Below are 15,442 nucleotides of genomic sequence, written 5' to 3' on the forward strand. Positions count from 1 at the left end.
AAAAAAAAAAAAAAAAAAAAAAAAAAGGAGTGCCATGCTGACATGGCATTCAAAGTTTTTACTAATCTTTCAGGAAAACAGCCACAAAAACATAGAAAAGACAGTGCAGAGGTACTAAAGTAATAGATTATAGATACATAGAGAAAATAAATAAACACTCATGGTGCAAAAAAAGGGATGAGGCCCAATGAAGTCAGATGTATCAATCGTTACCAGTTGAGGTGTCTGACTGAAAAAGCAAAGGCACAAATTCTCAAGGACTTCCAGACAAGTCCACCTCTCCTGTATGGACCATAGACATACTGCCTCTACTTCAGAATACAGTGAAATAAAGCTACTGGCACCTGCTTAGGTCCTGTGTTTGTGATTTGTCACTTTTTGCCAGTGAGGATGAATATACTTAATTCAGATCAAATGAGTATTAGAGCTGCTCTCCCTAAAGAGTTTATGAAATTCAACAATATCTAAGATAGTATTGTTTGTGCAATCTTGTATTAATTACAAAAAGTAGTACAATCTCTTCTAGTGGGTAGATTACTCTTCAGACTTAAGTCAATTACTTTTCTTGTCACTTCTCACCATTTCTCTTAGGAGCCACCCAATGTCTGTCAGTCTTTATCCATTATTCCACCACATCACCCTAAAACTGCATCAATACTTACTCTGATTCCTTTGGGTCCAATAGGCCCTGGAAGACCATCGTCACCCTAAAAAACAACAACAAAAACAAACAAGATCCCACACTCGAGCTGCAGTTTGTCTTTCTATCAAATTAAACAGTAAGCCTAAACTTCCTCCTACATGTTCACAGTAAGTGGGCTAAAATTTATAGTACTTGTCATTTCCTGAGTTAAAGGGTTCAAAGTTAACTTTCAGCGTTTCTGAGTTTCAAAGTATTTGTTCCAGGTGATTAACCGTGACTGAGAGGAAAGTTTACCTGACAGTGGCAGGGCCAGCCCTCCCATGGAGCATCCTCCAGCGGCCCCTTGTGGGCAGAGCCACGGCACAACTCCGGACCTCTGGACCCGTGTCACTGTGCATCATGATCATCACACAATCACAATGCAGAGCTTTGCCTCAAAACCTTAACAAAATGCATTTATGGAATAAAAGTGTAACAAAAGTTTCTAGTCCAAGACCCCTGTGCTGTTTTGCTCTTGTTGTATCCAATTAATCTTCTCTTTTAGTGTAGACCTCCTTTATTTTTTTTTCTTATCACCTGCCTATTTTTTCTTTGCTTCTTTTTGATGTGCTTCTGTTAGGTTTCTAGTGTGAGCATTTATAAAAGAAATGGCAGATCCTGGATGTCCTTATCTATGTTAAAGGCAAATGCATTCAGAGAAATTTTACTGCTGAATTACACCATCTGAGTGTAAGGATGCAATTCATTGGTAAATAGAAACAAATGGAACCCCTCCAGGGAAAGCCAGGAGCATTCCTCAGCTCCCTGCACATAGGTTCAGTGAGGCCTTCATTTGCATCACCCCACCCAAACCCAGCCCAGGAATCTCATTCCAGGAATGCCACCAGGTGCAAACAACAGTTTACCTACATGGTGGGAGCCCCCAGGGCAGCTGAGAGCACAACTCTGCTCTTATCAGTAAACTCAGCCAAGCCAGCATCTCCTCAGTGCAAGGACTAAAAGCTGCATCACAGCACCTTGCCAAACCTGTTTTCTGACCCTGATGTGCAGCCTAGTGAAAGGCAGGGCTGGCAAGCACCTGTGCAGGTGAAGAATCGATAGGTAACTCAGAGCTATCTTTCTCCACTGGCTCACTCTGCACACTAATCAACCAAAAAACCTGTTCTCTCTCAACATCTGAAGATTTTGACTATTAAACCAATGATAATCAGGAGTAATGGAATTGCTTAGGATCAGCACCATAATTAAGCTAACACTGCCCAGCACCTTCATACCATTCAAGTGAATTGGGACTTACCTTTGAGCCTCTTGGACCAGGTGGTCCTTCTGGTCCTGGAAATCCAGGCAAACCTGGCTGTCCTTCCAAGCCTGGGAATCCCCTTTCACCCTACAAAACAAATAGGTGGTGGTGGAGGTGAAATATGACAGAAACTATATGATAATATATGAAAAATTTAGAACACACATTATCTTTCTGCTTTTCTGTAGGAAGTCATCACACTGACAAACTAACACTGTGACTTTACATCTCACCTGCTTAACTAAAGAAATTCCTGAACATGAACAGATTTACCTTTAATTACAGCACTCAAACTGATTTCATGGGTTGAATTTCACAGGTTTTCATATGGCGTTTCCCATGTAAACCCAATACATTTACTTCTGCATGGAGCTGTACAGTTGGTCTGCTACCTCATCTGAAAAGAGCCCCTGTGGAGGAGTGTCACTACCCCAGGCCAGGATATGAAAGGGTTAGCGTGTCCCTGAAGGAGAGAGAATGAGGAATTTGGGAGTGCCAGATAAGGGAAACATTAGGCAAAACCAGATTTTGGAGCAAGCTCTGGCATGAAGTGTGTTTGTACACTAAAAATACCACACCTGTGCACAAGAGGCATGTCAGATGTGTGATGGGCAAGCCAGGCTACAGAGTGCCTTCTAATCTCAGCCTGGTCACTCTCCTTCACGTTTTTGTCAGAGCAAGCAGCATCTACAAATGGTCGCTAGAACAGATTTTAGCTGAGGGTTGCCCCTGTGTGTCATCTAAGGCTGAAGGACAGTTCTCTAAAATGCAACTATGCCAAGGTCTCCACTCTAAACAGTCATGGAATGGGGAAGCCAAGGCCTTGAAAGAAAGAGAAACATCAGCCTGGAGGAACAGAGGAGACAACAGATGCTAGTGAACTGTAGTATTGAAACTGAAATGAGTATTTTTCAAGCCCACTTTGAAAATGAGCAGCAAAAATCCGAGCCTTGCATGAGGAGACTGTTGCCAGGGCAACTCCTGAGGAGTTTGCCAGCAAATCACCCCCAAAAGCAAACAGATTATTTGAAGGACCATGCTTGGGGACAGCTGAGGGAGTACATCAGACATGTCCTAAGGGAACTTACATCCAAGTCCAAATAATTACAGTGGAAACAGCTACACTATAATCCCTATTTTTGATAAAAAATTGGTTAAATAAATGTGGGCATATTTTGTGGGGAGAGCAACTATGCTGATCCAGCCCTCTTTGAGTTGTTGTTTTTTTAACTGTGTTCTATCTAAACACCCTATAGATGATTCCATAAATGACAATTCTTTTCAGATGCTGCTTCTGCCTGCAGATTTTTCCTATTGCCCACACCATAGTGATTTTTATAAGATTTGGATGCTACAAATTTGGCCGGAAAAAGTGTCTGCTCACTGCAGGAACACACTGCAATGGAAAAGAAATTTAACAAATCTTCCACAAAAAAAAACCAGAGCCAAAAAAAACATTATACTGTTGAGGATAGTATGAGGTTGTAGCCCCTGGTTTGTGTGCAGTAAATTTTCTTATAAATGCAAAAACCCAGTAGCCAGTTCTGCTTACACAGAAACAACTGAGGAAGGTTGGATACTGCTTGTTTCAGATTGGAAGCTACTGAAGTAAAATAGAAATAGCAAAGGTTTAGATCAACTTGGATCTCCTCTTCCAATCCTGAAAACACCAAATAAAGATGCACCAGCTATAGAATTATAATTTGCTTGGGGAATGGGCAAGCAGTCAGATTCTGATCTCAATTGTCCTCAATCAGCTACACCAATAAGGCAAAGCTGCCAGCTCACAAGCTTGAACATGACTGTTGCTTGGGGCATAGCAAGAAAAAATATAGGTGGGAAACACCCTAAAATTCTGCTTGGCTGCAGCAAGATAGAGCCAATGAAACAGGGATACAGAAAAGTTTGGCAGAGTTCCATGTACTCCAATAATAGGACACAAGCAGGGATAGATGCAGTTTTAAAGCATGCACAAGTAATTCACATTTCTAGAATTTTTTTTTCCTCAAAATTGGGATATCATAAAGGGAATGATCTGATGCTTAGGAAGAAGGCTACTTTTGAGTGTCAGAAGGAATGCATTAGGCTCTGCTAAGCTGACTTGGTGCCAGTGAGCAGTGACTTGGATGCAGACGTTGGGTTAGGGCCAAAGTGAAGCCCAGTGGAACAGAGAGGCTCAGCAGTGTCACACAAGGCTCTGCCTGTCCTCTCAGTACAGAACAGGTTCCATATCTGACTTGCAGTACATCTTACACATTGTCACACTCCTAATGGGACAATCAAAGAGGGGGGTTATATAAACAGCTCTTTGTCTAATGCTCTTCTCACACCAATTAGGGAAGGAGCTGTAGAATGTGACTCCTGGTTCAGAGGTCACTGCAGAAAGAAGCAATGTTGGATTTGGAAACTTAGATCAGAAGTATAAGGAAGTGATGCACTGTGAGGGATCAAGCTAATCATCTTAAGATAGCCCTTGATGTCCTTAGTAGTTCAAGAACTTCAGAAGATTCAAACAATTCAGAACCTAAGCAAACCAAAGCAATGAATTTATAAGATAAAGCATTAGGATTTCAGTGACAGATCTTGGGGTTCCCCAGAGCTGAACTGCTGAATCCAGTAACACATCAAATACTGAGGGCTTTGTAATTACAGGGCAACTGACATAATGAGGTGTGTACGTGTATGTTCAAACAAGTTCCACTAGCAACACATCATACCTAGGAAACACGGGCTTGGCTTTTCATCCTTCCTTTACATAAGGTACATGATAATCTGCAAGCTTCAGAAGGGCTAAAAACCCTCTGCCATGCCTCAGGATCATGTTGTGTTTACCTTGGCTGCGGTGTAATCACAGTTCCCCAATTTCATATCCATTCTAAGGACAGATTGCATTATATCCACATTAACCAGACAACAGCTACTTGCTCAGTGAATTCATAAAAAAGCTGTGACAAGTGAGGAAAAAAAAAAAAAAAGAAAAAAAAAAAAAAAAAGAAAGGCAAAGAAAAAAGCCAACTTAGAATTACAGAAAGGTTCTCCCAAGTTTGTACCAGAATTGGGCATAGAAGCCTGATGTTTAAGTGCCTTCAGACTGAACCTGAAATAACTTGTGACTAGTTAGGATGCATCTGCTTTGAGCACCTGTGTCTGAGATCCTCTAGAAACATGAACCAGGTTCATGTTTGGCTAACCAAATCTAACCTAGAGATCTTGCCATCAAGGGAGCATTGTTCTTCACTAGGTATGTAAATTGGGAATACACTCGGTGAACTAAAAGCAAGTAAATGCCAAGGAATGACCTCATCTCTCTGGAGCTATCTGGATGGCAGATGTGGCACTGAGCATTACCTGGAATTTTGGACAGTTGCCTTGTTTAACCTGAGCCAATAGTAAAACTGCACCAGCACATTAGAGTGCCAGGGTTTTGAATTACTTTTGTTCATTTATGGTTAAATTCGTTTATGCAAGTCAAAAACCACCCTTGAAATGTGCCAGAAATTAATCTAGAGCACTGAAACCCTCCTAGAACCTTGCTAAGACAGGGTAAGTGGTTTGATAAGACATGCTTCTCAAACTCTGTTATCAGTTCACATCTTTAAGATGACTCCATTGTATCTCAAGCAAACTGTTTACAAGACTAAGAGCATATGGTTCAGTCATGTGCTGGTGTGACAGCTAAAAACAAATAAAGGAATATTTACCTTTTCACCTTTTACTCCACTGCAATCACATTTGGATAAAGATGTACATCCATGGCAAGCCTTTAAAGACATAAGGGGAAAAAATAGTTTTTAATTGGCATAAGACTATATGAAGTATTTAATATTGTCACAAAAAGTTAAAATGTTTGTCTAAAATGTAAACCTAAAGAGTCTGTCCTTTAGCCATCATACAAGTGTTTAAAGCAGACACAGTTGTCTGGAAGTTCAATCACCTTTAATAATACCTATATTTGTTTGTAAATATTTTACAGTTCCTTTACGACTTCCAAAATTATGCTTGAGCAGTACAATGCAACATCTATAGCCAAAAGCACCAGCACTTTATAGAACAGGCTTTTCAGCACATCTCCAACTGAGAAGAGCCCAGTTATACTTCCCACCAGTAGATGTCAGGTTTTGCATAAAAGTTCAATCAAGCCTGAAGTTTATGAGCACATTTGTGATAGTTATTAGACAAATACTACACGATTAATTCTTCCCCCTACAACTCAGTTATTGAGAAAACACATTTCAAAACCTCTAGATTTCATACAGCTGCATTCACACACCAGTGCAAAGCACAACAAAGCAGCTACAACAGTCTCTATCTTAAGGTGACAACCAGGTGGCTGAGTGACAACTGGATTTCAAGGGGTTCAAAGGAGAGGCACGTAGAAGTGTGGTTCACAGAGAGATCCAAGTTAAGTAACCCATATTTGCTCAGATTGTACTCTTCCATCCCACTCTAACATGGGATATTCATTAGAGCCCTATGTTGATCTCAGAGATTAACAAATGCGTTCACAGAAGTGAGATTTCTACAAGAAATCTTTTTTTGGTAGAAGGTTTCTACATAATATCTGTTTCAGGCCTCTTTATAGCTAAAAACTATGAGCCATATTAGAGGCTACACTGGCTGAAACACTTCAGGGTTCAACTTGTTCTGAGAACAGGTGCAGCATTGTGTAAAAACACAGAGCTTTACAAGTTTAAAAAACAGAGCATTTGGGGTTCTCCCCTTCAATAATCCTCAGAGAACATTATGTACAAAGTTTCAATCAAGCAAGAAACCAGTCAGTATGTCAGATCTGAAATACTCCCACACTTGAGTTCTACTCTTCCTTACCACAGAAGCATTTAGAGACATGACCCATCCCCTACCTGGCATTAGGAATGTCCTGGCTCTTAGCCTAAACATAACAAGCATCAGATTAAAAACACAGAAGTAGCTTCATTCACTTGGAGCTACAAAACCCCAGGATCAATTAAAGCATCTTGCAGCAAAAGGCAGAGCTTTGAGATTTCAGCCCAGCACTGGTGTTACATTACACAACCAGGGTGTCCCTCCCGATCTTCCACTTTCCTGATGCTATGTATATGAAAACTCAAAATTCATAGTTAACAGGGACTTACTGAGCCATTTCCTAGAATGAAATTGAATCTTCCTAGGCTGGCTAGGATTTTTCAAAGATCAGACTGGACAAAAGCCTGAGTAACACGGCCTGACCTCGTGACTGTATTTGTTTGGAACAGGGTTTTTGGCTAGACATCTTTCTGATGATGCCCTCAATCCCAGTTATCCTATGAATTTGGTATCTGATCTCTTTCTCTTTTAAAAAAGGAGTTTTTAAAAAGCAAGTTCCTTGTGAAGCAGTTTTAGGTTTAATCTCTTTAACAAAGTTTTGTTTAAAAGGGATTAACCTTAGTTACATGCAATATTCCCTTCCCTCACAGTTCAAACCTGGCTCACTGTGCTGCAGCAATGATCCTGGAGATCATTGTTCCATGTGAGAACAACATGGAAAACCTCTGCTGCCTCCAAGAGGTGAGGGAAAAAACCCCAAACTATATCAGTACTTATCAAAACTCACCAAAAACCATGGTAGAACACACAGGCAAAACTAGGACATGTATGAAAAGCATGATCAAGATCCTGCATGGTCTTTACCAGACAGCAGTGAACAGAAGTTAAAGGTCTGTAACCAGCAAACTCTTCAAATACCCACTTTAATCAAATGATAGTAAGTTTTTGGCATAAATCCTGGGAAGATCTGTTCACCCATAAGCTTATCAAGAAGTATTCCCCCAGCAGAATCAGTTATCTTCCTGTACAAAAGCTGTATTTTGGCAGACAGTGTTTCTCATTTGCATTAAGTTATATCCACACCAAATTAAGGTATTCTTAATTTAAGAGTCTGGAGCAGAAAAAAAAAATGCCTGAGAATCTACATTATCTCAAGATCAATTAATGCAACTTAGAGGTCTTATTGCTGTGTAGCTTAAAAAAACCCAAAGTAAAACATGAAGGCACAGAGGAAAAAAAAAAGCTTAATGACCTACTCTGAATAAAAGCCGCCTTCTTGTTTAGACTGTTCAGTAATCTCAAGGCCTTTTTTTTTAACTTGGCAAAGCAGGCACAAAAATTGCACTACAGGAGATTGCATACTGCATAACAAGTCAGTACAAGTCTCAAAGCCACTCAGCAGCCACAGGCTAGAGATTTTTGATGTCACAGAATCAGTTGTGTATCTCACATGAATGCCAAGAAAATCTAAGCTCCACACTATGCATAGGAACACTTGGAATTTCTCCTGCACATGAACAGTAAGTTATCTACACTTCAATCTAAGAAAATGGATGCAATGACATCCCAAACACAGAAAAATCTACACTAAGAGCAAGATTTAGATGGTTACCATCAGTACTTTACCCTCAGTAACAAGTTACCATCACTAGTCCTGAAAATTACATGACTTTCTGGGTTTCCAGATATGGAAAATTGGATGACTCCAAACCTCAGGGGAACTCCAAGTTACACTCAGCACATGAGGCAGCTGGAAAACCCAGCAAGACTCCTGCCTTGTATTATTACTTGGCAGCCAGAAATGTTCAGTAGCAGTTGAGTTCCTGGCTCTGGCCAGTAGGACATTGTCTTACGTGACAGAAGGTAATAAAAAAATATTTGATATAACAGTGAGTTGTAGCTTGATCGTCAGGAGCTGGTCACAATCTCCAAATCTATCAAACTCTAACTACACCAAGATGAATAATGAATCAAAGCAGCTTTTAAGAACTAAAGACAAACTGCTTAGATTTGCTCCTTACTGTGTTCCTGTTGCCTCCCTGCTCACATAACTGTAAAGATGAATGCACTATCACTGCTGATTTCCTATGCTCTGACTTTTCCATAGCAAGACACAACCAAAGGCTCTAATTAATCTATTCAAGTTTAGCTAATCCTTTCACTGGATTTTCCTGACAGCTTCTACCCATTGAATCTGTGTGTGGAGAACAAGTTCTTTTCATTAGTATATAAAAGGAGGGATGGTATTGGTTTACTGGTCAAAGGATAATTCTTCCAGAACAAGCTTGGTCTTTTGTGTCTTACATGGGCTGAGGAAAACCGCTTTATGCCACCAACAGAATGCAGTTCTGTTTGTTTGTTGTTTTTTAGCTTGAAGAAAAAAAAAGTACACATTCCTGCTCCTGGTTTGTTACAGTCAGCTCAGCAATGAATGCTCAAGTCATGCCCAAAATGTGGTTAGAAGTTTGCCTTATGCATTGGGCACATTCCACTCCTTTCTCATCAGCCCCAAAGACCTTGGTTACAAGGCAATTTCAGCGTATTCCATTCCCACCCCACCTCCCAGCTGCCACTCACAACAGTACTGGACAAAATAGTTGTAAAAACTACCAGGAGGATCAATGCTGTTGCTGGAGAGAACAGTAATTTGGGACTTTACAAAACTATGAAGTAAAAAAGAAGTGATTTAGCACTACATACACACAGCTGCAGGGAAACTTAACAGCTAACTGTGAGCACCCAAACCCCTACACTAAAGTGCTTCAATAATGGATTATTATGAAAACATACAGGAGTTTAAGAGTAATTTAACGTTCTTTCCATAAGGAAGATTACAGAGGGAAGGCAATCATTTCCAAACCTTGACACTTACAAATCACCAATCAAGAGAAGGGGAGGCTTCTTACAGAAACACTGTAGCTGATTCAATAAGAGTTCTGACAGGACCAGAGCTGCTTACAAATGAGTTCCCAATTCAGGAATCAGACCAATGGATAACAAAAAGAAAGCAAAACCAGCTTGAACAATTTCTTTATTTTGACACCCTCCTTATGTACAATTTTATCACAAATCTGGAATTTCCTGTTTGATAACTCCTGTCATTCCTAGAGGAGCAAGGTGACAAAACTGAACCCAGTGATGCAGTTTGTACTAACAGACTGCTTGCTTTTCTTGACAGCTCCGTTCTGCCAGCAGCAGGAGGTCAAGAAAGGATCAAAAACCTGATTGTAGAGGCAGCCACTGGTTTTAAATGCTGGTGTCACCTGTAATGCATTAAGACCCCCTCAGAGACCTAAATGATGAAGTTTTAGTGAGGTTTAACTTGCACACATGAACCTCATAAACAGATGTTGTGCTGAAGGGAACCAGACAGTTATTTGACACCACAACACTGTCAGTGCCTCACCAGGTAAGGAGGGTTCCCTCTAGCTGGAAAAACATGCACAGAAATCATTAAAATAAATTCTGCCCAAGTAAAGATGGCCAGAATTTTAAAACAAATCAAAAACTGCAACAGACACTGATGACAGGAGCTTAACTGAACTGTAGAACAATGTGAGTGAAGAGCAGAGAGCGAGGAGTAAAGGTTAGAAAAAAAAAGTTAATATACACTCATGTCACCTCTCCTAAGTTATCCGGCTGCTACACAAGTTCCCTTAATGCTACTAACATCACCCTCTGCATTCAAATATGGCACCTTAGCAGCTGTCAGCATCAGGAAAAAAAAAAAGGGACTAAATACTGGATAATTCCACCCTTATAAAGACTGACTGTTGGAAATTCACTCTGATTAAAACCAGCAAATTAAACATACAATTAAAAATGCCTTTGCTCTAGGAGGATAACTTAAATCATCTTCCTGCTGTAACCATGCAAAAGTCACAAACTCAATTATTCATACCTCTATTTATAATGCAAATAAATTCAGGCTTTCAGTTCCAAGCAGACAAAGATTAAGCTTCATTTTGGTGATGGTCCTGAAGAGTATCCTCATATTCGTTAGCTTGCCAAAATCTGCGTAACAAAACACCCGTGCATTTTCCAGCTAAGGATTTACTACTCATCCAAGTAAAAAATTCACCATTTATCTTGAGCAAGTTTAGTTTCCCTTCACTTGCCTGGACAGAAATATAACCAACAAATGAAAGGTTTTATGGGGATTTGACAAGCAGAGTTAAAGCAGCTATTTATTGTGAGTTCTGATTCTGATTTCACATCCATGCTCTTTAGCCTTAAGCAGGAGAACAAATTTGCAGATAACAATTTATTACTCATATATCTGTGTGAAGTCAGCTATGGCAGCAAAGCCATCACAGGTATCTAATCCAAATGGCCATCCTTTTCTCACTCAAGTGGTGTATTTATGAGCAGTAACATTGCTAAAGCAGAATGTGAATTAAAAGCAGAATGTGAATTAAAAGCCTATTACATGCCCTTCTAAGGAATTGTTTCCCCCAATCTACCCAAAGATGTGAAAAGAACAAATATCATGGTCTAAAATGTAGGGGTAAAAATATGTTTGCAGAAGTTCTTTTTTTTTTTTAATTAGGGGAACTTCAGACATGTAATTTCATCTGTTGCACCTCCAGGCACTATCTTTCTTTGAAATCTGTACAATATAAGACCTGTTCAGACTGGTAGAGGAAGCTTTTAGTCTAGTAGCTATGGTTCAGGCCACAGTGAATGAGAACACAAGAGGCAGGCTAAAAACCATTCTCAAGCATCTGATGGATAAACAACCCTTCTTTCTCCTCTGAAGAGATAGCGCTATGTGCTTCTTATTTAGATACATCAATGGTCTGGTTAAATAAGGAATTAAAGGTGTACTTACACTCTAAAATTATAAGCAAGAAAACCTTGGCATAACTGCATTCAGAATATGCAAAAATTGAAACAAGTTTGTCTGTATTAAAAATATTTTGTGCCACAAGAAATGGATGGGAGCTCCTATCTAAAGAAGATTGAACTTTTCTGCCTGTACCTTGTATTAAACAATATGGAATTTATTGCTTTAAACTGAGCTAATTATGGATCTTTAGCATACAGTTTTTTATAGAGGGTATCTTACACAGAAGCTTCTAGTTAAAATAACAGCAATAATTGCAGCAACAGGTCTTTCCATAGACCAGTCTAACTAAGGCAACTTTTGGTTCAAAGACTTTTTACTGAATGAACACCCAAAAACTTGAACAACTTTGATTAATCTCCAAACTTCACCTATTGACCCACTAAGAACAGGCGGTAACCTGACAATTCCCTGAACCAGAAGAGCCCAGCTGGGCATCTAACTCTGCCAAAATCCCAGACTTGACTCCCTTTCTCAATACTTGGTTTTAAGAGGGGTAAGGCTGACAACTCTTCAGGGCATGAAGAAACATTAAGCATAAACTTTAAGGACAGAGTTTGCCCTTGCAGCTCACAGTAGTCCACCCTTACTTTCTACACAGCCTTCCATTTCAGCACTGCTTGTTGCCCCTCTGCTTTAAGGGCACTGCCAGCCTTGCACTCAAGTGTAGGTCAGGAAAAGGACATGGACAGTTCTCACCACTTCTGAAAACCCTTAGGAGGTTTCTGCAGTCTATTAGACTTACAGCACAGAGAATGGGCTTCAGTGTAGCATATTTTGCTGGGTGAGTCACACAGAAAGTAAAATAATCAGATCAAGGTCTGGTGCCCTTCTCACAAGCATGTCAAAGCTCCAGCTGAAGAGACCTGAGAAGCCAAGTACTTCTGGCCTAATGAACACAAATTTCCAAACAGGCTGTATGAATTGGCAAAAATTTCCTTTGACTTAGAAGTACTTATCTTTATGCTGCCATCCAGAGGCAGCATCTTACAAAGCATCTGTATTTAGATTTGGCAAGTCCACCTCCTGGTAAACAGTGCCAGCTAAGAGCACCAAACCAGAATGTAAACTACCAGGTGGCCTTCTCAGCCCACTCCATCTCCACATTAATGAACTGACAGGTACCGAACACCACATTCATTTCCTTCCTCAGCAAGCACTGCAGCTGCATGAACCTCTAAATATTCAGCATATCTAGGGAAACATCCTAAACAGAGTAACTCTGGTGGGCTTTGCAGTTTGGGAAGGGATAAATTTCATACCACCTCTGTAGGCAGCCTACACCTCACTACTGCTCATTTCAGTTCTAAATGCTGAACTTTGAATGCAAGCCATCTTCAAACTTTTATAAGTTCACCACTAAGCAACCACTCAGCAAATTAGAGGAACGGTTAGTTTTGAGCATGGCTCCATCTTTTCCAGTTACACACCTCTGCAACTCACACCATCCCTGAGACACCCTGATGGAGCATCTGGCAGTCGGTCAGTGGCAGGGTACAGTAAGCCACTTGACTTCTCAGGAAGTCTCAGTTTTACTTTTATTTTACACACAAGTCTCTAATCACCAGCCTCTTGGGGCTTCCTGATTTTTTCCAGCTGCAAATAAGAAGTGCCATATGGTACTCATTACAGGTTAAGATTTACTAGTCATTTAGGACCTTTCCCATGTGACAGGTGCTAGATGTTGCCACTTTCTCTAACCATGTCCAAATGTAACACAAAGCTAGACCAAACAGTCACTTAGGCTTCTAAGTCTCAGATATGCTTGCAAGCCAAGTATTATACACTCATAACACCATTCTGGCACTCTGTTTTAACTCCTTTCCCAGTTAAAGAAATAGAATAAAGACACTAATTCCCCAGAAAATGTCCTGTTCCTCACCCTCATACATATAGCATGTAATAGAAGAGGCTTCAATTCCACAGTCCTGTTAACAGAGGTCAGACATTTGTCAATGGCAACTGCACTTTCAAGTGTCAAGAGCATGAAGCAGACCACACAAGAACAGAAACCCACTTCTTCCTTGGAGAAAAGAGAGGCAAAATAGAATGGCATTTCAGATGAATCCAACCCCGTTCTGGTCTATTTGGAAACTACTGAGAACATTAAATTAATACCAAAGATTAAGCAAGTATACATGCTAAAAAAGAGAGGCTGTGCAGAGTGATATTGCATGGAGATGTTATCTGAAGAAGTCCACACCCTCTTAACTGCCAGAACAAGACCTAACTCACTTTAAGGCTTGGTGGGTGTCTGGGGGATTTTTTTTTTTTTTTTTGGTGGTGGTGGAGGTGATTATCAGCTCTATTCTCCTTCAGTTCTTGGACCAAATATCATAGCTTCAAGGTTCTTCTAGTTTGAGCTGTTTTATCATTTGTTTATGCCCGTGGCAGCAGCGCACTCTGGGTGTGCACTTGAACACCTAAAGAGAGCACTACAGGCAGCACTTTCCCTGCATTGCTCAACGTTATCAAGGATCTACTCTCCAGCCTCAGGTAATCAAAGCTGAAAAAGTAAAGTGGCACTGAAGAGGGTCAAGTTAAACAAGGAAGCAACGGAGACCAAACAATTCTCCTAACCCTGTCTCAGAGGCACTCGTAAAAGAATGGAACATCTGATGAGATGGGAGGCCCTTTATCCACACAGGTTCAGAAATCCCCAAAGATGATAAAAGTTGAATATTTAGTGAGAGGAAGTCCCATGTTGAACTTCAGCAGATGTGGAGTACCCTCAGTGTCAGCCTCTCAAGTTCATTGACTCAAGCCCTGGTTAGAGGCTACAGCAATAGCTCAGGGCTCCTTAGAGCACCTGCCACTTCAAGTGAGGAACTTCTGGGCAAAATGCACCTTCCTGTCAAAGAGTGACCTTAGAGTAAATGGAGAACCACAACAGTGATTTCCCAGACTATCTCACAGGGAAAAAAAAGGCAAAAGGGGGCATGAATGTGTTTTATTGCCTTTAAAATGCTGTAAGACAGCCCCAAGCTAGTGATGTTCTATTAACATTCTATCTAGCACATGCAGATCTTGGAATTCAATACTCAACTTTGATTAGAAGAGAAAGATTCCACTCCCTTACACCAGAAGAAATTACATCTAGAGGCTATAAATTACATTATCCTGAGAACCATTATATTTGGATTGCACTGATCATCACTAAACAGAAAGCAAGTCTTGGGAATTAAGTCACTTCTCAGAGACTTGCTACATTAAAAAAATCGAACACATGCAATGAAGTAGCTGAAAGGGCCACAGATTAGATCTTTAAACAGAACATTAAAAAGCCAATAAAACTTTTACAGTATTAACATTGTATCACTTACAGAACAGGCAAAATAAATCTGATCAGTGTTAGGGAAAGGGGGTGCACAGGGACAGGTAAGACACTTTATATTTTTGTTTCAAATGGAAGCAAAAGGGGAAAGAGGGAGGAAATCTTTAGCAGCAGCACTGAGCTTCTCCTTACTTTCACACTTGTAAATTTACTTTATTGCTTTTGTCAGCAATTGATTTTATTCCCAGCCACACTCTGAAAGTTCTCCAGTAGCAAGTTGACAACACATATCTTAAAGTATCTCCTTGCAGTGATTCTGTGACCAGGACCAAGGATGTCAGTGAGCAGTGTTCCTTACATCACCACACTAAAACACCATCAATTTAAAAAAGGGGGGTAGGCAAGGAGGAGACCATACACGGTTCCAACACCCAAGCACAATAATTAGAGAGGAGATCCATTCAAAAGAAATAGCCCTCAAGTATTATTATAATTTTAGATGCAGTTCAGTCTGAAGCATGGCAGGAGTAAGAAACAGCCCCTGGCATTTGTACTCATTCCAGAACAAAGTCACTTTCTCTAAGGGAAAGTATT

The 15,442-nt window shown here is 40.3% G+C and overlaps 1 protein-coding gene across 1 annotated transcript in view; it reads right to left on the reverse strand.

The window, feature by feature from the left end:
- The window catches only part of COL4A5 (collagen type IV alpha 5 chain), a 68,233-nt gene that overhangs the window by 43,451 nt on the left and 9,340 nt on the right, over positions 1–15,442 (reverse strand). The window contains exons 2-4 of the mRNA XM_066334102.1: positions 5,645–5,704; positions 1,941–2,030; positions 663–707 (exon numbers count right to left, since the gene is read on the reverse strand). Of these exons, the coding sequence (XP_066190199.1) occupies positions 663–707; positions 1,941–2,030; positions 5,645–5,704 (195 nt within the window). The remainder of the gene's footprint in view (positions 1–662; positions 708–1,940; positions 2,031–5,644; positions 5,705–15,442) is intronic.

Source organism: Sylvia atricapilla, chromosome 21 (genome assembly GCF_009819655.1).
Source record: "Sylvia atricapilla isolate bSylAtr1 chromosome 21, bSylAtr1.pri, whole genome shotgun sequence".
Classification (NCBI taxonomy): domain Eukaryota; kingdom Metazoa; phylum Chordata; class Aves; order Passeriformes; family Sylviidae; genus Sylvia; species Sylvia atricapilla.